Genomic DNA, 23,943 nt, shown 5'->3' with positions numbered 1-23,943 from the left:
TCCTCAGTGATGTGTACGCCGAGGAACTTTAAGCTTTGGGCTCTCTCCACTGTGGTCCCGTCAATGTGGATGGGGGTGTACTCTCTCTGCTGTCTCCTGTAGTCCACGATCAGCTCCTTCGTTTTATTGACGTCGAGCGAGAGGTTACAAAAAGTGGACAATCCCAGCTGCAGTCTGCTACTGCACTTCAACTCTCAGGACAACAGTATGAGGATGTAGCAGCCATCTATCAGCATTTACCCCATTTCCCCTCTCAGGTTTCCACTAATGTCATTTCTATGGCCATGTGCATTAATGGCTGCCTGCTACAGTGCTGTGTTCAGGTTGGAGTGAACAGAGATGTTGTTGCAGTATACTACGCTAGTGTGTACTATACTGTACTGAGCCGCGGGGCGACAGTGAGCTCGGAGAATAATGTCCCATTTGTTAGGGCAGGTACGCTTATTAACAGTGGGATGGCGTCACTACAGATCCCCAGGCAATCAATCTCTCCCTGACTCATACACTGTACCGAGACGCTGGGGAACACAAGACAAAGGGAGGATTCATGGATCTCCAGTGTAGAAAGTCCTTCACCTGCACCTTACAGGAAACTCTGGCCAAAAAGGAATAACCATGGAGGGATCTCCGAACATGAGCAGGGGTGGTTGAACGCATAGAAACAAAATTATTAGAACAGGAATCCCCCTTCAAGTCAATGTGTCGGATTAATTTCTATGGTTGAGCTGGATAGCCGGGGTGATGCAAAGCAGTAATAACAACACATTCTGCTCTGTTTAATTACACTAGTAAAGTAGGTCAGTGGAGAATTCATGACTTCTAAAAAGCAGCTAATGTCTCATAGGATATGCATCCCATATGAGGCCTGGGTAAATACAGTAGAAAGCACTTAAAAGTAACATTAGTTAAATAAGCTAATTACGTAGTCTAAAATCAACGCCTCTTGGGGTTTAAAACACACGCTTTGATATTAGCGTAAATACATGAGACAAGTGTTGTGGAGTTTGTGATATGAATGTGAATGTGTCACATAAACAGAGGTGCAGGTGATAGCTGTTATAGCATAGCAGCATGTGCAGCTGAGGATTTGGGGAGTGGAGGGAGTGAATCTGAAATAGCAGTCTTTTCCCCAGGGAGACCAGATGGCAGGTGGTTAATTGAAGTCTTTAACTACGTTCCCTTCCAATTATTCAGTCAAGGCGTGACATGGAAAACAGAGAGCCTGTTTGACAGGTGTAAAGTGAAATGTTTTCCCTGTGCACCATAATAACACACTCATTTAGTTTTGATAATTGTAGCTACAGCATTCCACATCAGCTGTCAGCTGTGGTGTGTGTGTGTGTGTGTGTGTGTGTGTGTGTGTGTGTGTGTGTGTGTGTGTGTGTGTGTGTGTGTGTGTGTGTGCGTGCGTGAATGTACGTGCATCAGAGCTTGTTGCTCCTACTGAATGACAGATGAAGACTGACCCTTTGGAGAACGGATTATCACTGGGAAAACTGAAAACGTGATCAACTGCATGTGACAGATGGCCGAGCTTCTCTCCCTTCAGCTCCCTTCACATTAGCTGTCTTTCAAATCTGATTCAACTCCATTTCGAAACCTAATGAAATAACGGATGCAAATGACAAGTCAGATTGGAGGGTAAGTGAATGGAGATCCCAGGTGGTGACTAGTGAAGCCTGTGTGTGGCTGGGAATAGAACATATTGAATGGATATAACATCTGCAAAATCCACCCTGAGACAGATAAAACAACATAAAGGACGAGGAAGTCGTAAAAAAATGTCATTCTAAAGCCATATGATCTGATTCCCAGTCAGAAATGATATTGAGTGTCTGATGGGGTGTAGACAGTAAGGAGGGGTTTACTCTGCATGTTGTCTGTGATTAATGCTGGAAGTGGATTACGTTAGTATCTCCCGCAATCCTGGCCCTGGATGTTCCCTACCATCTTTATCATTTAGCCTGTTATACCATCCACGTGTTCCCTATTTCTGTGTATCTATCTGATGGTTGAATTGCAGTGAAACAGGCAGCATTGCAGAGACTAGGAGCTCAGCTACTGAGGGGAACAGAGTGACTGCCAGAGACTGGCTGGGAGTTTCCACCCCCTGCCTGCGGGCCAGAGTTAGTGAGTTAGCAATTTTTTCACTGAAGAGGGCTGTCAGAACTTGAATCACCATAGTTTATGTGACACATGTCCAGCTCCTAAGCATGTTGCTGTGTAAGTTACGGCTAGGAAGTTATAATGAAAGTAGCCACACATGACGTTTTAAGAACTAAATATGGATTTTTGTTATATTTTTCCATTCAACCACAAATACATAAAACCACGAGTAGCTTAATAAAAAGGTGTAAAATCTTACTTCTGGACACTTGCACCAGCTCTGTTACATTAAAAACTCCTGACGTCACAAAGCTTTCCTGAAACTCAGGAGCATCTGGAAAACACAGAGATGAGTCACCATGGAGAGTTCTGTGACATAATACAACAAACATTACAGTAACGTCTCACTTTTAAGAGACATCACAAGACAAGGACACAACAAATGTCAGAGTATCAGCAAGCCAGTAAAACACATTTAAATAATGTTTTAGCCTGATAGAAAGCTGTAATATATTGGATTCCATATATTACCGTGAAAGGTATTGTGTGTGTCTGTGGGTATTGGATTCAAAACTATCTCACAGCTTATGTCACTGTCTGTTCGTGTGTAAATGTGTATGAATAATTCAGCGTGTGTTGGTATTTGGATGTGTGTGTGTGTGTGTGTGTGTGTGTGTGTGTGTGTGTGTGTGTGTGTGTGTGTGTGTGTGAGTAAGAGAGTCCTTTGGGCCCCTTACCCATGGTGGCAGCTCGGCTATCCTCCTGATCTGACCCAATACCTGTGCGTGGGCTACTGCTCTGCTCTGACTCTGAAGAGAGGGAAGGAAAGGAAGAGAGAGGGGGTAGAAAGAGACAGACAGAGAGGGGGTGTTGGGGGGGGGGGTCAGAAACAAGTCTAAACCCAGCATCATTTGTCTTACCACATAAAAGGCTAATTTGAGGGTGTTAAAGTAGTTGTAAACAGTCTAGAAAATAACCTATTTAGTGAGAAATAATGTGACAAATATCAAAAAGGTTAAGCACTATATTGAATAGATAGTACTAAAGCTATTATAACAAGTAGGGTTTCAATGTGAAACATGACCCAAATACCTCACTTAATAACTTCCGTGTTTAGGAAATGTAACACTAATCCAATTGCAAAAAAGGTTTCTGGCAGGCTATTTTAGTTGTTTTGCCCAAATATACACTCAGTGAAGCATCACAACAATGGCAAGGCCACACAATCCAACCAGAAAACCAACTTTTATTTGTGTGAACTGACACCTGGCAAATGCAGATAATACAAGTAAATCAATAAAGTGCGGTCCAAACCAGAAGAACACTAGATTTACCACAAAGAGTCTGGCTGGCATTCCAAGTGAACAGCAGTGGAAACCTAAAAAATAAATAAATGGGTCTCTCTTCTATCAGATAGGCATGACTCCACTTACAGATCAAAGCCACACACATTCCACAATGCTCCACATGTTGGAGCTTAGAGCCTATGGAGGGAGCGCCTCATTGAGATCTTCACATTGACTCCCCATCACTAGAACAAGCACCCTGCTTCCCTCTACACTGGACAAGTGAGCCAGACATAGGGCTGTTGCGGTGACCGTATTACCGCCACCCCAGCTGTCACGAGTCACGAAGGCAGTCAAATTCCACATGACCGTTTAGTCACGGTAATTAGGCTTGTCCAAGCTCTGATGCTGCTGGTCATTAGTAGCCTACCAAATTGCGAACTGCCTAGCACTCTATTGTCCCACGAAACACTCTGACATCAATGCTCATGTTGCGCAACATTTCTATAGGCTATGCAATTGCGGAAGAAAACAGAGTGATGGCCGCTAATAAAAAGACGAGGATCCCATCGGCTTTCTATAGGCTAGGCCTACTATATTTATTTCTCAACTTTCCTAATATTACGCACATTGCTTATATTTACAATAGGAGTATAGCCTATATGGCTGGGATGAAGAAGAAAAAACATGGGGAAAAGCATAATATTTAAGTGCATAGATGACATTTATTTTTCCCACTGCCCCAGTTTCGATACAGGTGCACGATAATGGTCCATTCTAAATCAAAGTAAATGTCACACATATGATTTAGTATATGTAAAGACAAGTTTAATACAATAATAGTCTGATGGTGTCAATATTAGCCTATCACTTGTGAACTATATATTAATATATTACCACTTGTGAATGATGCCCAGCATAACAAACAATGCCTTTTTTGGCAACTTGTTCTAATCATAGTTGCACACCTCATGTTTTAACAAGGTTCGTATCTCAACTAAAGTGGCCAAATAACTTCTTAAAATTAACCACATTAATCTGCTTTATAAGGGGTGTAGAGCCTAACTGGCATACAAGCAGCGAGTGAGTTTCAAGTTGGGGGAAGATAATTTTCACTATAAAAATGCACCTTTATAATAAAAGCATTACATGCTTTTGCAGTCACTTTTGATAATGGTGTTTTCCACTAATGGAACATTTGTGTTTATAGCCTACTGCCATGTGCGCATTGCTATGCTTATAATGTGAAGAAATAGCCTAATAGTTTATCAACATTTTAAGCTAAACGTTCTGATCTGTTGCGTCAGCCACATTGCATAAAAAATGTTTTGTATTCATTTGGGATCTATCACATCCCACAACTGTCCCAGACTATGTTTGGAATATTTATTTCTGGCACAGAAAATAATAGGTTGAACTTTACCGTGGAGGATAGTAGATTGACATAGGCTGGTGATTTTGTTGTTCTTTAGGGCTACTCATATTGTTGACTGACAAGAAAATATCTTCAATATGCATTGGATTGGATAAGGACGCGTGCAGTTGCATGCCCGATGTGTCTGTCTTAACTTGTAGCCTGTGGGAAAGACACAATCACGTGACAGAGAGCCGTGTGAGTGAGAGACGCTTCCGATTGCGCAGCCCACTCAGGGAGAAGTGCACAACGCAGCACTCCGGGCCGCCAAAGGCATGGATATTTTTAGGGTACGTCCACAAAGGGGATGCAGCCGTGGAATTCGAGGCATTATCAAGTGCTTGTCAAATTGTGAATGAGAGACCATTGGAGTGTGTACAGCCTGAGCAAAAAACAGCCTAACAATGTATTCAAAATAATTTCATATAGCCAAACTAAAGTTACATTAATATGTCTAAATTTAGCATATAGGAGGACCTATTTCTTTGTTAACCGCTCAACACAGAATAGCTGCATGTGCGCACTCCCTCAAACCGTTTGGAGAAAATATTTATTTTAATTTCTTCATACTATAAAATAATGCCACGGAATTATAAGTAAGTCTTGTCTTCTAAACTAACAGCCCACAGTCATATGGCACAGCCACATCACCTAACATAAGGACAACTCAGAGTTTGGTATTATTTTCTTCTGAAACAGACGACATTTTCTTCATAACATGCTTCTTTAGACCTGTCTAAAATAAATAATGCATTTATTGTGCAAGTATAGGCTATATTACATGGATTGATTGGACTTTTTAATATGCCCTCAGACAAAATTGCTGGCACAATGAGCAAAAGAAAGAGAGAACGAGAGCAAGACTAGGCAAGACAGACTGGCACACACAAAGACCCGTAATGCCCCAAAGACAACGCTCTGGAAAACAAATACATAGTTTCCATATTTTCTTTCATATATTTTAGAACAAAGTTTATATTAGGGTTTCTAGCGGTTTTTGGGAGGGTGGGAGTGCAGGGCATCATGCCATATGATGATGCAATAAACCGATGTCCGAAGCAGGACACCATCCATTTTCCCTTCCAAAGTAGTTGACGGCCATTTTGTTAACTGTTCAAATCTTATTAGATTTTCAAGTAATATCTTACTTTTGATGGTTTTACCATTCCAGGATTGTAAGAGTTAACAAACAAATCACCAACACCTATGCAATACCATTTAAACGTGATAAACTTAGAAATGTCAGAATGGATATTAAATGACCATTGCAGCTGTCCCCTCGTGAGCTTGACCAAAGTTCAATGAGGGTGAAACTGATCTTCTTACTGCCCCACCATGGCCCTAAACTTGTTATTTTCTTCTTTTATATTTTTTTATTCACATTTCATCAATATAAGCAGTTTGGAAATGTGTTATTGCGTACTTTCTTAATTTGCCGAAAAACTCTCTCTCTATCCTCTCCCTCATATTTCCCGACCTCATCCTTGCACATTTACTATTAATACATATTTATCGTGGCCCTTGTTGTTGCTATTTTCTTTCCAAGTAAGTTATTTCTCTGGCCAGGGATCGCTCAACATAACATCATTTTTGGCAGACATTTCATGTGCAGAGGAGTTTGCTGTTGGCAGCCATTTTAGATTGCTCTTTCTACCGTCTCTCTTTCACTCACTCTCCCTCCCTCCCGTCTCTCTTTCTCGCCCAGAGCAAGAACACACAAAGTACAACTAACCCTGTTGAACAGTGCCAGCATGCCCCTGTGCCAAGTCACCCCTTGAGACGAAAGACAAAAAGACAGAGCAGTGCCAGTGAACTGCTGTTGGCAGAGGGAGAGAAAGACAGAAAAAGAGAGAACCAAAGAGAGAAATAAAGAGAGGGATAGAGATGCACAGAGTGTGTGTGTGTGTGTGGGGGGGGGGGGGGGCAGGGAGAAAGAGAGAATGTTTTGTTAAAGAAGTGACTTAACGAGAAAGACATTCTAGCTGAGTTACTCTGGAATCACAGTGAGTCACAGTTAAATTACAACACAGAAAAGACAGCATTACAAGCACAGGGAAGCAAAGTAGCTTCCCTCCTCAGTCCAACCAGGGGACACATGCTTGTCTGTCGTAAACTGACCACAATTACTCATAAAAGTCCCCCACCACCAGAGATATGGTCCAAGATGCAAGTATACTCGTAACTCAGAGATTCATTGTTGTAAAACAACCATTTGAGCAGTGTACATGTTCCCATAACAGGAAAACAACAAGGCTGGTGAATTAGAATTTCTACCATGCTCCCAGTCGTTGGTTTCATTTTGATCTCATGACATTATTGTAAATATAGCAGCTGGCTAAAGCCAACAGCAGGCTGAAGTGGACAGAGGAAGCCAAGAGATGCATTTGTAGGCAAGGCTGTCTATTCACAGTTACCCTGGTGCCTGGGCTGATTTGGAGAGAAAACCATTGGCTTCTCCCAAACCCATTTCCCATCAGTCACTCAGTGAGAGGAGCTATTTCTCCAGCAGCTCTGTTTCTGGCAGAACTAGAACCCAAGCTATGATGATGTGACAGTAGGCCAGCATAGGCCAAAATACTGAAACAATTATGACCGGTCTGTTCCCTTACAACCGAGAGCAGGAATTTCATATGAATCACAGACATTGCTGTGTTCTCAATACCACATCCCTTACTGGAGCCATTATGAAAAATAACTTAATAAACATGAACCATTATGAGAAGCTTTAATATGTAGTGATAATGCACTAATTAATGAAGATAACCAAGCTTTTGCCATCTGTGTCGTTGGTATAGAGAAGGCTACCGTGTAACGATTAAACCGGTCAGACCAACTTTCTACTGTGAAATCACAAATGGAATTAGAATTGAATGGTCAATCCAAATCCAATTTATAACTGATAACCTCTCTGTAGTGTGTAACAAGGTAATCACAGTAATGCACTTGTTAGCAGTATTGTCAGTGCTGTTTCAAAGCTCATCTAGGCTCTGTCTGGCTGGAGTAAGACCACCCCATCTTAATGCTGTATAATAGATAATTCACTCAAATTCTATCCTCAACCACAGTACCATATATGTTTCCTAAAACATGAATATATACGAAGCTTACGTCTTGCTGTGGTATGTTGAAGCATACTGCATGCTTTACTAGTTTGGAATGATATTGAAAAAATGCAGGTAAATAAAACAATGTTTAGTGCTTGTGCCCTGACACCAGTGGCTGTCTCTTGTGATCTCTCTCAAATCTAATGTTTACTTGTCACATGCACCAAATACAACAGGTGTAGACATACCCATGAAATGCTTGCTTTACGTTGCAGAGTTAAAAAATAATTATAAAAAGAAATATATTAACACAAGGAATAAAATAAAATTTTGTTTAGCTTTATACAGGGAGTCCTGTACCAGATCAATGCGCAGAGAGGGGTATGAGGTAGAGGTTGACCGATTATGATTTTTCAACGCCGATACCGATTATTGGAGGACCCAAAAAAGCCGATACCGATTAAATCGGTAGATTAAAAAAAAATGTTTTTGTAATAATGACAATTACAACAATACTGAATGAATACTTATTTTAACTTAATAGAATACATCAATAAAATCAATTTAGCCTCAAATAAATAATGAAACATGTTCAATTTGGTTTAAATAATGCAAAAACAAAAGTGTTGGAGAAGAAAGTAAAAGTGCAATATGTGCCGTGTAAGAAAGCTAACGTTTAAGTTCCTTGCTCAGAACATGAGAACATATGAAAGCTGGTGGTTCCTTTTAACATGAGTCTTCAATATTCCCAGGTAAGAAGTTTTAGGTTGTAGTTTTTATAGGAATTATAGGACTATTTCTCTCTATACCATTTATATTTCATTAACCTTTGACTATTGGATGTTCTTATAGGCACTTTAGTATTGACAGTCTAACAGTATAGCATCCGTACCTCTCCTTGCTCCTTCCTGGGCTCGAACAAGGAACACAACGACAACAGCCACCCTCGAAGCAGCGTTAACCATGCAGAACAAGGGGAACAACCACTCCAAGTCTCAGAGCGAGTGACGTTTGAAACGCTATTAGCGCACACCCCGCTAACCAGATAGCCATTTCACATCAGTTACACGAGCCTAATCTCGGGAGTTGATAGGCTTGAAGTCATTAACAGCGCAATGCTTGACGCACAACGAAGAGCTGCTGGCAAAACGCACAGCCTGCAGCTGCCTCCCACCGCTCATTCAGACTGCTCTATCAAATCATAGACTTAGTTATAACATAATAACACACAGAAATACGAGCCTTAGGTCATTAATGTGGTCGAATCAGGAAACTATCATCTCAAAAACAAGACGTTTATTTTTTCAGTGAAATACGGAACCGTTCCGTATTTTATCTAAGGGGTGTCATCCATTAGTCTAAATATTCCTGTTACATTGCACAACCTTCAATGTTATGTCATAATTACGAAACAATTCTGGCAAATTAGGCGGCCCAAACTGTTGCATATACACTGACTCTGCGTGCAATGAACGCAAGAGAAGTGACACAATTTCACCTGGTTAATATTGCCTACTAACCTGGATTTATTTTAGCTGAATATGCAGGTTTAAAAATATATACTTCTGTGTATTGATTTTAAGAAAGGCATTGATGTTCATGGTTAGGTACACATTGGAGCAACGATAAGCACCGCATCGATTATATGCAATGCAGGACACGCTAGATAAACTAGTAATATCATCAACCATGTGAAGTTACCCAGTGATTATGATTGATTGATTGTTTTTTATAAGATACGTTTAATGCTAGCTAGCAACTTACCTTGGCTTACTGCATTCGCGTAACAGGCAGGCTCCTCGTGGAGTGCAATGAGAGGCAGGTTGTTAGAGCGTTGGACTAGTTAATTAGTTTAAAGCCGGATTTGGATACAAAAAGATTTCCCAAGCTTTAAACATCCTTTTTGTATCCAAATCCGGCTTTAAACTTCTTCACAACAGTATCTCGGACCTGCCTGGTGTGTTCCTTGTTCTTCATGATGCTCTCTGCGCTTTTAACGGACCTCTGAGACTATCACAGTGCAGGTGCATTTATACAGAGACTTGATTACACACAGGTGGATTGTATTTATCATCATTAGTCATTTAGGTCAACATTGGATCATTCAGAGATCCTCACTGAACTTCTGGAGAGAGTTTGCTGCACTGAAAGTAAAGGGGGCTGAATAATTTTGCACACCCAATTTTTCAGTTTTTGATTTGTTAAAGATATAAAACTGTACCGTTAGATTTCAATGCAGCCTTTGATATTATTGACCATAACCTGTTGTTGAAAAACTCATGTGTTATGGCTTTTCAACCTCTGCCATATCGTGGATTCAGAGCCATCCATCTAATAGAACTCAAAGGGTTTTCTTTAATGGAAGCTTCTCTAATGTCAAACATGTACAGTATGGTGTACCGCAGGGCAGCTCTCTAGGCCCTCTACACTTTTCTATTTTTTACCAATGACCTGCCACTGGCATTAAACAAAGCATGTGTGTCCATGTATGCTAATGAAGTCACTGAAACCCTTAACAAAGAGTTTTGTTTTGGAATGGGTGGCCAGTAATAAACTGGTCCTGAACATCTCTAAAACTAAGAGCATTGTATTTGTTACAAATCATTCCTTAAGTTCTAGACCTCTGAATCTGGTAATGAATGGTGTGGCTGTTGAACAAGTTGAGGAGACTAAATAACTTGGTGTTACTTTAGATTGTAAACTGTGATGTTCAAAATATATAGATTCAATGTTTGTAAAGATGGGGAGAGGTCTGTCTGTAATAAAGAGATGCTATGCTTTTTTGACACCATACTCCAAAAAGTAAATTCTGCAGGCACTAGTTTAGTCTAATCTTGATCATTGTCCTGTTGTGTGGTCCAGTGCTGCAAGGAAAGATCTAGTTAAGCTGCAGCTGGCCCAAAACAGAGCGGCACATTTTGCTCTTAATTGTAATCAGAGGGCTGATATAAATACTATGCATGCCAGTCTCTCTTGGCTAAGAGTTGAGGAGAGACTGATTATTTTCATAAGAAACATCAATGTGTTGAAAATCTCAAATTGTTTGCATAGTCAACTTACATACAGCTCTGACACACACACTTATCCCACCAGACATACCACCAGGGGTCTATTCACAGTCCCCAAATCCAGAACAAATTCAAGAAAGCGTACAGTATTATATAGAGCCCTAATTGCATGGACCTTCCATCTCATATTGCTCAAATAAACAGCAAACCTGGTTTCAAAAAACAGATAAAGCAAAACCTTAAGGTACAACGCCTCTCCCCTATTTGACCTAGATAGTTTGTGTGTATGTATTGATATGTAGGCTATGTGTGCCTTTAAAAAAATGTATGTCGTTCTGTCCTTGAGCTGCTCTTGCCTAATGAGGTTCTGTATTATGTAATTCTGTATTATGTTTCATGTTTTGTGTGGATCCCAAGAAGAGTAGCGGCTGCTTTTGCAACAGCTAATGGGGATCCTAATAAAATACCAAATATACCAATACATGAAGGCTGGGTAAAGTGATTAGTTATAGGGATAGATAATATAATGAGTCAAATGAAAAACAGAGAAGCAGCAGAAAATTCCTGGATTCACCTGCTCAATCTGTCATGGAAAGAGCAGCTGTTCCTAATGTTTTGTACACTCAGTGTAGTCTTGTGAGTGTGCATAGAGTACGTGCAAGATCGGGTCAGTGCAAATAGTCCTAACCATGTAATTAACTATTTAGCAGTCTTATGGCTTGGGGTAGAAGCTGTCTCAGATCCATTTGGTCCGAGAGCCGACGCTCTGGTACCGTTTGTTGGTACGTCTCAGTGTACATCTTTATCTCAGTGTTTGTGTGGTAAGATTGTTCCGCTCACTGCAGCAGAGCTTAGAGCCTGGCTGGCAAGGCCTACATGCCGGGAGAACAAACCAAACAATGGCGTTCTGCCCCAGCAACAGAGCTAGCGAGCTCACCGATCTCCCTTCATTTTGTCTGCCTCGCTTTCCCCGTCTCGGTTTTCCCTTCAGCAACCCCAATCAATTTCACATCGCCAATTCAATTTCAAACCTAATTTTTGGGAATGACAAGAACATAGCCAACGCAGAGATATTACTGAAAAAAACGTTGGTGGTCTCTCTCTCCCCATCTGTTCGATTTCTTTCTCCCTCTTGCTTGCACTTCTCTGCCTCGCTTCTTTCCCTCCCTCATTTTCTGCCCATGCAGACAGTCTGAGTTACAGCTATCGACCGAGCCCCAGCAGTCCTCCCACCCACAAACTCCCTACACTGTTTAACATTTAGAATGGATGGTGTGGAGAATGTCCGAAAAATACAGTCAATAGAAAAGGACTGATCCATTAGACCAGATTCCACATAGAAACCAATCCTACAGAAAACTTTTATTGGCCAAATTATCCAACCATCTAATAAGTTCCATGGTATTGTTAAACATAATCCGAATTTATTCAGAATAAGTTGCAGAGACCGCTAATTTACATTCAAGGTAGCTAACCTCTCTTGTAAACAAAGAAAATGCAGTCTGCACTGGCTTGGCTGGTAAATGGTTGTTTTAATCCTGTTTATACTCTATATTTCAATATACACTTTCCTACAGCTTAAGACTGAATCTGGGTTATTGTTGAAATACACAGTAAACCTGCTCTGATTACACAATGGAAAGCCCTAGCAGAATTACAGAGCCCTAAGTCAGCTTGGAGAGCATTCTTCTTTTAATTCATTCAGAAAAGAATAGCTGAGCATGAGAAAATCAGGCACTGCAGTACTGGCTTTAATTTAATTTAATACAGCCATCCTTTTATGTGCTGGAGCACTAAAGTGTCCTATATACAGTCTGATAGATAGAGGCTACGCCGAGGAGAGCTGGGCAGAGGACAGCCCTAAGTCATGTCTGTCAAACACTACGCACAGCTCTCAAACTGATAAACAACCACGGCCAACAGTAAAACACACACAGAAAAGGTATAGGGATTCGGAGTGGTGAAAAAGTGAGACACAAGGACAGAGAAGGATAGGAACAGTAAAGGTCAGGTTGTCGTCAAATAAATGTTACGATACTAAGAAATAAATGAATGGGAAAAGTCTGGCATCTGAAAAATATGTCAAACAGTAAAAGACGCACGTTACGCAGCTGCAAAAAGCCTAAATTCCAGCTCCTCGGCTGGCCGGGCTGAGAACCCAGGAAAGGAGTGGGTTACAGTGAATGTCAGGCATTTGTGTGAAAATGGTGGGCTCTGATAATTGGACCAGCTGGCCTTTTCTTGCAGTAGATTGCAGCTTCCTGTAGTACTGGGTCTTTAAGGGGTGGGAGCGGCGTGACAGTAATAACACACAAGGCTTTTTGCTCTATCAGGAGACTAGAGGAATAGCTACCAGCTTGCGGAAGGGTACTCATTCAGATAAAGGATAAAGTGTCTGGATATGTGTGTTTTTCCCCTAAGCACACACATTGCAGTGCTTCCCTAATATTCATTCAGCAGTGGTGGTGCGCCGCTACCAAATTGTAGCCGGCAGTCCGAAAAATATGATTTCATTGTAATATATACAGTACCAGTCAAAAGATTGGACACACTTTCTCATTCCAGGTTTTTTTTTTTTTTTTTTTTTTTTACTATTTTCTACATTGTAGAATAATAGAAGACAACACTATGAAATAACACATATGGAATCATGTAAAAAAAAGTGTTAAACCTAAATATATTTTATATTTGAGATTCTTCAAAGTAGCCACCCTTTGCCTTGATAACAGCTTTACATACTCTTGGCATTCTCTCAACCAGCTTCATGAGGTAGTGACCTGGAATGCATTTCAATTAACAGGTGTGCCTCGTTAAAAGTTAATTTATGGAACATCTTTCCTTCTTAATGCATTTGAGCCAATCAGTTGTTACAAATGTAGGGGTGGTATACAAAGAAAGCCCTATTTGGTAACAAACCAAGTCCAAGAACAGCTCAAATAAGCAAAGAGAAACGACAATCCATCATTACTTTAGGACATGAAGGTCAGTCAATATGGAAAAGTTCAAGAACTTTGAAAGTGTCTTCAGGTGCAGTCACAAAAACCATCAAGCACTATGATGAAACTGGCTCTCATGAGGACTACCACTGGATAGGAAGATCCAAAGTTACCTCTGCTGAAGAGGATAAGTTCATTAGAGTTCAATTCATTTTTCAACAGGACAATGAACCAACACACCTCCAGGCTGTTTAAGGGCTATTTGACCAAGAAGACGAGAGATGGTGCTGCATCAGATGACCTGCCCTCCACAATCACTCGACCACAACCCAATTGAGATGGTTTGGGATGAGATGGACCAAATACTGAAGGAAAAGCAGCCAACAAGTTCTAAGCATATGTTGGAACTCCTTCAAGACTGTTGGAAAAGCATTCCAGGTGAAGCTGTTTGAGAGAATGCCAAGAGTGTACAAAGCTGCCATCAAGGCAAAGGGTGGCTACATTGAATAATATACACATTTTTTTACATTTGTTTAACACTTATTTGGTTACGACATGATTCCATGTGTAATTTTTATGTACGTTTATTTATAATAAATAAAAACCCTTGAATGAGTAGGTGTGTCCACACATTTGGCTGGTACTGTAGATACAGTGCATTTGGAAAGTATTCAGACCCATTGACCTTTTCCACATTTTGTTAATGAGAAGGTGTGTCCAAACTTTTGACTGCTATTGTGTACACACACACATATACACAAATATATATATAAAACACCAGTCTCAACGTCAATGGTGAAGAGGCTATTCCGGAATGCTGGCGCTCTAGGCAGAGATGCAAAGAAAAAGCTATATCTCAGACTGGCCAATAAAAAGAAAAGATTAAGATGGGCAAAAGAACAGAGACACTGGACAGAGGAGCTCTGCCTAGAAGGCCAGCATCCTGGAGTCTCCTCTTCACTGTTGACGTTGAGACTGGTGTTTGGCGGCTACTTTTTAATGAAGCTGCCAGTTGAGGACTTGTGAGGCGCCTGTTTCTCAAACTCGACACTCTAATGTACTTGTCCTCTTGCTCAGTTGTGCACCGGGGCCTCCCACTCCGTTTTCTATTCTGGTTAGCGCCAGTTTGTGCTGTTCTGTGAAGGGAGTAGTACACAGCGTTGTACCAGATCCACAGTTTCTTGGCAATTTCTCACATGGAATAGCGTTTCATTTCTCAGAATAAGAATAGACTGACAAGTTTCAGAAGAAAATACTTTGTTTCTGGCCATTTTGAGCCTGTAATCGAACCCACAATACTCAACTAGTCTAAAGAAGGGCCGTTTTATTGCTTCTTTAATCAGAACAACAGTTTCAGCTGTGCTAACATAATTGCAAAAGGGTTTTCTAATGATCAATTAGCCTTTTAAAATGATAAACTTGGATTACCTAACACAACGTGCTATTGGAACACAGGAGTGATGGTTGCTGATAATGGGCCTCTGTACGCCTATGTAGATATTCCCCAAAAAATCAGCTGTTTCCAGCTACAATAGTAATTTACAACTTTAATAATGTCTACATTGTATTTTTGATCTATTTGATGTTATTTTAATGGACAAAAAATGTCATTTCTTTCAAAAAAAAGGACATTTCTAAGTGACCCCAAACTTTTGAACGGTAGTGTGTGTGTATCACCACTTTATTTTAAGAATGTGAAATGTCAGAATAATAGTAGAGAGAATTATGTATTTGAGCTTTTATTTCTTTCATCACATTCACAGTGGGTCAGAAGTTTGAATACACTTAATTAGTATTTGGTAGCATTGCCTTTAAATTGATTAACTTGGGTCAAACGTTTTGGGTAGTCTTCCACAGTCTTCCCACAATAAATTGGGTGAATTTTGGCCCATTCCTCCTGAAGGAGCTGGTGTAACTGAGTCAGGTTTGTAGGCCTCCTTGCTCGCACATGCTTTTTCAGTTCTGCCCACAAATTTTCTATAGGATTGAGGTCAGGGCTTTGTGATGGCCACTCCAATACCTTGACTTTGTTGTCCTTAAGCCTTTTTTACCACAACTTTGGAAGTATGCTTGGGGTCATTGTCCATTTGGAAGACCCATTTGTGACCAAGCTTTAACTTCCTGACTGATGTCTTGAGATGTTGCTTCAATATATCCACATAATTTTCTGTCCTTATGATGCCATCTATTTTGTGAAGTGCACAAAATAGATGGCCCACTGGAATTGTGATACAGTGAATTTTCAAGTGAAATAATCTGTCTGTAAACAATTGCTAGAAAAATTACTTGTGTCATATGCACAAAGTAGATGTCCTAACCGGCTTGCCAAAACTATAGTTTGTTAACAAAAAATGTGTGGAGTGGTTGAAAAACGAGTTTTAATGGCAACAGCCTAAGTGTATGTAAACTTACGACTTCAACCGTATATTGCTGCTTTAAAAAGGGACAATGCGATATTTGGCCAATTAAACCATTTTCTACTTACCCAGACTCAGATGAGGTCATGGATACCATTTGTTTCTGCGTGCAGTTTGAAGGGAGTTAGCTAATCCCATAGACTTCCAGTCATTGCGCTAGTTATTAATGGCTTCCGAAACTACCTTCAACTACCTTCAACTTACATGCAGATCATTTTTATCCATCAGTTTAGATGACTCTAGATAAGTACCAAAAGGGTTTGATTGCCATAATCTTGCACTATGCCTTTAAGAACAGAGAGACAAATTCTAACTTATATTTGTAGTAGACAGAGCGAGCAGTGGCACAAATGAGAGCCACGAGAGCAGAGCCACAGCTTGCTCCCTCATCATCTTCCTACAGTGCAGTGGCGTGCATCAGTTATATTTCAGATGGTGTCAACATAATACCATTTTCTTGCATTTTGGAGTAGAATGTCCTTTTAAAAAGTCCCCAGAAGTGCCCTTCTCACAGATGTTCTACAACCTTTCAAATTAATAAAGTTTTGTCATTTAGCAGACGCTCCTTTCCAGAGCAAATTATAGAAGCACCTTGGGTTAAGCACCTTGCTCAGGGGCACATCAACAGAGTTTTCACTTAGTCAGCTAGGGGGATTGGAACCAGCAACTTTTCGGTTACTGGCCCAACAATCTTAACCTCTAGGCTACATGCCGGGAGGGTATTCCCACAGCCCCCCCCCCCCCCTCCAGCCAACACGAAGAGCTATTAAACAACAATAGCAACGAGTCGTGAGCCTCAATCGCGCCAGGAAAGGCCTCGTTTATATTGTGTGTAAGAGTGATGAAACTATTTTTCCTGCTTTTCCAAAAGCCACAATATTAAAACCAGATGTGAATGCCGTGTACTTTTTAAGCTATTTTTTGACAGATTTCATTGACTTATTAAAATATATATTTATATAAAATGTTTAAACCACCCACCATCCCCTTTGGATTGGATATAAAGATCTCTCCCTAAAATCTGAGCACAACATATAATTTGTGGAGCGGCCTGCACACAAAATCTTGCAGATTAAATAATCAATTATAAAACACACGCACACCTTAACATATCACATGATAACATAGTGACACCATGCTCAAGCATCCCCGTATCGACAGAGCGGCACAGTGACTGTGTGGCAGCCTGTCTTGGCCTCTCCTTCCTGGGTGGGCACCTAGGTGGCGCGGCCTGTTTGGCCTGTTTGTGTTGGAGACAGTTACAGGAGTCTTCCCACCACCACCTGGAACCTCAACAGAGAAGAATTACCACCAGGCAGGCAGGCTGTCCTTCACGCTCCCCTCTTTCTTCCATTCACAGCAGATTCCCTTTCAAATAGGCTTTTGGCTTGGCAACAATGTAGTATATCCATAACAAACTCTCACACTCCGTGGTGAGAAGCCCCGGCTAGCTCGCTGATCCCTTTCTTTACACTCTGTCTACAGTTTCCCGCTTGCTTCAAGTGGACTTTACTGGAATGACAATAATGTGAGCCAGAGAGCTGAATTGATGGCAAACAATAACATATATCAGACCACAATGGTATGCTCTAGGAACAACTTCATGGACAGGCCCGCCAATGATGTTAATGTCTCACTTTCCTGCTGCTCTCTGTCTGCCCAGCTCATTTTTTACACAGATTTTTTTACACAGGGGGCCAATGCCTTGTTATTCTGTGTGGTGAATGATAATTTCACAGCAGACTCACATAATGTTCACCAAGACAGTTAGTTACACTAATATACAGTGCATTCGGAAAATATTACGTTATTGCCTTACTCTAAAATGGATTAATTTTAAAAAATCCTCATCAATCTACACACAATACCCCATAATGACAAACTGAAAACCTTTTTTTCATTTTTTGCAAATGTATTTCAAATAACATTTCAGAGCAAAAATCAGGCCATGAGGTCAAATTAATTGTCCGTAGAGCTCCGAGACAGGATTGTGTCGAGGCACAGATCTGGGGAAGGGCACCAAAGCATTTCGGTAGCATTGGTCCCCAAGAACACAGTGGCCTCCATCATTCTTAAATGGAAGAAGTTTGGAACCACCAAGACTAACTAGAGCTGGCCACCCGGCCAAACTGAGCAATCGGGGGAGAAGGGCCTTGGTCAGGGAGGTGACCAAGAACCCGATGGTCACTCTGACAGAGCTCCAGAGTTCCTCTGTGGAGATGGGAAAACCTTCCCGAAGGACAACCATCTCTGCAGCACTCCACGAATCAGGCCTTTATGGTAGAGTGGCCAGATGAAAGCTACTCCTCAGTAAAAGGCACATGACACCTGGCACCATCCCTACAGTGAAGCATGGTGGTGGCAGCATCATGCTGTGGGGATGTTTTTCAGCGGCAGGGACTGGGAGACTAGTCAGGATCGAGGGAAAGATGAAAGGAGTAAAAGTACAGAGAGATCCTTGATGAAAACCTGCTTCAGAGCACTCAGGAACTCAGACTGGGGCGAAGGTTCACCTTCCAACAGGACGACGACCCCAAGCACACAGCCAAGACAATGCAGGAGTGGCTTCGGGACAAGTTTCTGAATGTCCTTGAGTGGCCCAACCAGAGCTCGGACTTGAACCCGATCGAACATCTCTGGAGAGACCTGAAAATAGCTGTGCAGCGATGCTCCCCATCCAACCTAACAGAGCTTGAGAGGATCTGCAGAGAAAAGTGGGAGAAACTTCCCAAATACAGGTGTGCCAAGCTTGTAGCGTCATACCCAAGAAGACTCAAGGCTGTAATTTTCTGCCAAAGGTGCTTCAACAAAGTACTGAGTAAAGGGTCTGAATACTTATGTAAATGGTATATTTCAGTTTTTGCTAAAATGTTTTTGCCTTGTAATTATGGGGTATTGTGTGTAGATTGATTAGGGGGAAACATTTTTTTTTAAATCCATTTTAGAATAAGGTTGTAACGTGGAAAAAGTAAAGGGGTATGATTTCTTTCCGAATGCACTGTAAAAGCATTACCATTTTAAAAACCTTTTCCAAGTAGGCGTGGCCTGGGTGGATGTCCACCTGTAACCACAGGGGGCAGTGTGGAGGCCAGTGGTACCCTGAGCACTCACTGCTGATACAGCATGCTTCAGCTTAGATGACCCAGCCACAGCCACTAACTACTTCATTACTGTACAGTGCTCTGCTTGTGAGTAAAGACATTTCCAGCTGCAACATACACACATTCACAACTGGTGGCTTGTCGTCTTGACCAGCCTTAACATAACGGTGCGCTTCATGGCGGCTATCAAGAAGGATGAGCCTGAATTGATTGAGTGTTTTCGCAATTGATCTTAGTCTACATTACATCTACTGTAATGCATTAAATTAAAGCACTAGTGTAATCAGTCACTATGGGACATTTCATTGGCAGATGCAGATTCTGTCATCCATCCTATTGGTGCAATATGCAGCATTGAAGTGAACCAGAGCCAGTGATGTCAGGGAGGCTAATGAGAGTCAGACTGAGGTGGTCTGACACTCTGGTATGTTTACGCCACATGTGAGGGGTGAACCAGCAGCGACCAGAAAGAGAAAGGGAGGTTGTTAAGCAACCAGAGTGGTTTTTCGTAAGACTGTTAAGTGTTCTTTTGACGAGACCTCACCACTGTCTGTCCACCACCACAGCACAAATCTGTGAGCTGTCAAGTGCAGCCTGGGTACACTGAGAGAAAGAGAGAGGAGTGGAACCATGACAGACCTCTGTAGGTCTCATGTTTAGTTTAGATACAGACAAAGATAATGCCCTGTCTAATATGCTGTTGGAGATTCTTTGAAAGTATTGTCTTGAAAGTGAGACCCTTCACTTCATCTCTCAGTTCAAACCACTTATACTCTGAGTTGCTACTGTATTCACGTCATAAACAAGTACAATCGTGTGGGGAAACAATTGCGGTTCACCATCTCCTCCCATTCAACATAGCATAGATTTACTTAGTTATTACTTTTCATTGGCTTACAATTATGTTTTGTTTATTGCTTGAACAGTCACTAAGGTTATATTTGGTTGATATAGTTGCTTATTTTGGATGCAGCAGTTATTAGCTAGAATGCTAACATTCATTGACATACACTGTAGCAAAGCTAGCTCAAGAGCCATTTTACTGGTTGAAGTGTTTTTTTGTTGTTGTATAATGCATCTGATTTTCATTCATACGAGTCTTACAATCCAATTATAATCCAAAAGTAGTGTGAAATGCACTCAAAAGCAACAAATACAGTGCCTTCAGAAAGTATTCATACCCCTTGACTTATTCCACATTCTGTTGTGTTACAGCCTGAATTCTGAAATGGATTGAATATATATATATATTTTTACACACAATACCCAATAATGACAAAGGGAAAACACGTTTAGACATTTTTGCAAATGTATTAAAAATGAAATACAGAAATATTTAATTTACACAAGTATTCACACCCCTAAGTCAATACTTTGTAGAAGAACATTTGGCCACGAGTACAGCTGTGGGTTTTTCTGGGTCTCTAAAAGCTTTCCACACCTAGATTGTGCCTATTATTCTTTTAAAAATACTACAAACTCTGTCAAATTGGTTATAGATCATTGCTAAACATATATTTTCAGGTAATGCCATAGATTAAATAAAGTAAAAATTGTAACTCAGCCAGGAACATTGTCTTCTTGGTAAGCAACTCCAGTGTAGATTTGGCCTTGTGTTTTAGGTTATTGTCCTGCTGAAGGGTGAATTCATCTCCCAGTGTCTGGGAGGTTTTCTGTGCTTAGCTCTATTATGTTTATTTTTTATCCTGAAAAACTCCCCAGCCCTTAACGATTACAAGCATACCCATAACATGACGCAGCCACCACCATGCTTGAAAATATGGAGAGTGGTACTCAGTAATGTGCTGTATTGGATTTGCCCCAAACATAACACATTGTATTCAGGACATAAAGGTCATTTCTTTGCCACATGTTTTGCTGTATTACTTTAGTGCCTTGTTGCAAACAGGATGAATGTTTTGGAATATTTTTATTCAGTACAGGCTTCCTTCTTTTCACTCTGTCAATTAGGTTCGTATTGTGGAGTAACTACAATGTTGTTGATCCATCCTCAGTTATCTCCTATCATAGCCATTAAACTCTGTAACTGTTTTAAAGTCACCATTGGCCTCATGGTGAAATCCTGGAGCAATTTCTTTCCTTTCTGACAACTGAGTTAGGAAGGACGCCTGTATCTTTGCAGTGACTGGGTGTATTGACACACCATTCAAAGTGTAATTAACAATGTCACCATGCTCAAAGGGGATATTATTTTTTTCTCTCTTTTTTTGTTTGTTACCCATCTACCAATAGGTACCCTTCTTTGTAATGCATTGGAAAACCGCCCTAGTCTTTGTGGGTGAATCTGAAATGGTTTGAACTTCACTGCTGGACTGAGAGACCTTAGAGATAATTGTATGTGTGTGGAACTGAGATGAGGTAGTCTTTAAAAAATCGTGTTAAACACTATTATAAGCACACAGAGTGAGGCCATGCAACTTATTATGTGACTTGTTAAGCACATTGAGCTTATTTAAGCTTGCCATAACAAAGGGGTTGAATACTTATTGACTAAAGACATTTCAGATTTTCATTTTTTATTAATTTATGGGGTATTGTGTGTCGGCCAGTGACAAAAGAAATCTAAATTTAATCCATTTTAATTTCAGGCTAAAACACAACAAAATGTGAAAAAAGTCAAGGGGTGTGAATACTTTCTGAAGGCACTGTAAATTGAGGCTTCCCCCATGTTTTCCCCCAAGATGGGGAAATAGTGAACACAGACTGAGTATCTCAGCACTCCTATAAAACTTGCAGCGTGTGTCAAGAGACCAGATAGGCATCAAAACAGGAGGTCATCTGAGGCAACCATCCTCCCACAAATGTCTGGGTGCTTGCCCAGGGTCTGCCTGGGTGATGGGATGTGTTGTATAGATGGATGGAAGCTCCAGCTGATGGACTGTGGCTTGGCACTAGTGCCTAAAGACTTAACCTCAACTACTAGGCAAAAGGAATTCCTCTGGAGGGAAAATTGCCTTGTCAAAAGGCGATCTGCTAGAGCTGGGGCCTGGGACTGACTAATATCTTGGGTGTTGATCATTTAGACTTTGAGAGGTACAGTAGAACTAATGAGCATGGCTCATTCAATCAAGTCAATAAAGCGGTAGGAGGGAAAGGGATGAGCGAGGACGTTGCATAGGAACATCTTCATGACGCCCTCTCAAAGCTGTAGCTTTGTTACTCTTAAATAGCAGCACAAGACATGAGAAGATGACTGTGTCCTTGATTCGGTTGGAGGGTAAAGGCAGTTACAGGATGACGGTTATCCAGCTATCTTCCCTCCTGTAGTTGTGATCCCGCCCCTGGCGTAGGCTACGCGGCGGTGAGCTTCACATCGCCCCAGTTTAGAGGGAGGGGTGATTATCTGCAGCGGCAGGCGGCCTGTCCTGGGACTCAGCTCTGCCTGATTACACTGACGAAACGTTGGGGCCTGATTACCATATCTGATTTGGGGGAATTAGGGGAAGAGTCACTGCCATGTACTTTGTCATTATCCCCAATCTATACCCGACAGTTAACAACTATCCTAACCTAGCTAGATTCACCAAGATAATACAGTGTGTTGTTTCTGAAAACCTTCTCTGATTAAAACTGGAGAAATGGAATTAAATAACAGACGCTTGTCATTTCTTCTGCATGGTAACTTAAAAACAAGATGAATCAAGGCTGAGGCTCACTCCATCTGTGTGGGATTAGAAAACCTGCGCTAGACGGTTATGGTTCTAATCAAAATGACGGTGGATTCAATCACACATGCAGTCCATGAGGTTGAAGGAGATAGAAAGTGACATTTAAAAAGGTTGAAAGACTTTCTGTGTTGACATGCTGTTCTCTCACTACATTACTGGTGTGTTAATGTAACTTTCATATCAGACTCTGAACTAAGACTGACACTCTCTGGCAAAACATTTCTTCTAAAGATATGATATTTCACGGTGCAGTAACGGCGACAGAGAGAGAGAGAGAGAGAGAGAGAGAGAGCGAGTGAAGGAGGGAGAAGGGAAAAGGGGATAGAGGAGAGTTTGAGGGTGTGATGTGGCACTTGTCCTGAAATGCCCTTCCTTCAATACGTGACTGTTATTCCCCTCCCCCAACTCTCTCTCTCTCCTTCCCTCTTGTTTTTCTCTCTCACTTTCCTCTCTTTATAGTTTTATTGTATGCTTTGTGCAACAATGCAGCAACGTGGCAAACATTAACATGAACCTCAAGCCATCTGGAATCCTCGTTAGAAAGGGAGCTACATCTACTTCTCTCCCTCTCTCTTTTTGCTGCCTCTGTAATGAAGTGTGCTCATTTTTCTGGGCTCCATCCAAGTAAACAAAGGAACAAATAGAGAAGGAGTATAAATCAAACAAACAAAATCATGTCATAGTATATCATTACTAAACGCAAATAGGCTACTGTCTAACTAAGTCTGAAAGGGTGAAATATTATTTTACAGCTCAGTGCCGGCACTAACCAAAACCAAAAGTATACTTCAATGTACAGAGTCCAGTGCAGTGTTCAGCATTTCTCCATGAGTGTCCCTATCTGGTCACTAACAAAGTGTTAGTATAATTTGACACGTGGAAATACAGTATACTGGCTCGGATGCTTGTCTTGATACATATACAGTAAAGGAAAAAAATCAA

General features: G+C 41.0%; 1 protein-coding gene across 7 annotated transcripts in view; it reads right to left on the bottom strand.

The window, feature by feature from the left end:
- LOC135512859 (nuclear factor 1 C-type-like) overlaps positions 1-23,943 on the bottom strand; it is a 122,062-nt gene that overhangs the window by 27,522 nt on the left and 70,597 nt on the right. For 6 of the 7 annotated variants that reach the window (XM_064935316.1, XM_064935313.1, XM_064935315.1 and 3 more), the window contains exons 3-4: positions 2,844-2,915; positions 2,366-2,440 (exon numbers count right to left, since the gene is read on the bottom strand). The exons of the other annotated variant lie outside the window; for it this stretch is intronic. In XM_064935316.1, coding sequence (XP_064791388.1) covers positions 2,366-2,440; positions 2,844-2,915 — 147 coding nt within the window. The remainder of the gene's footprint in view (positions 1-2,365; positions 2,441-2,843; positions 2,916-23,943) is intronic. 7 annotated transcript variants of the gene reach the window in all.

Source organism: Oncorhynchus masou, chromosome 24 (genome assembly GCF_036934945.1).
Source record: "Oncorhynchus masou masou isolate Uvic2021 chromosome 24, UVic_Omas_1.1, whole genome shotgun sequence".
NCBI lineage: Eukaryota > Metazoa > Chordata > Actinopteri > Salmoniformes > Salmonidae > Oncorhynchus > Oncorhynchus masou.
The sequence above is the reverse complement of the archived record's forward strand: the minus strand, read 5'-3'. Positions and strand labels throughout refer to the sequence as shown.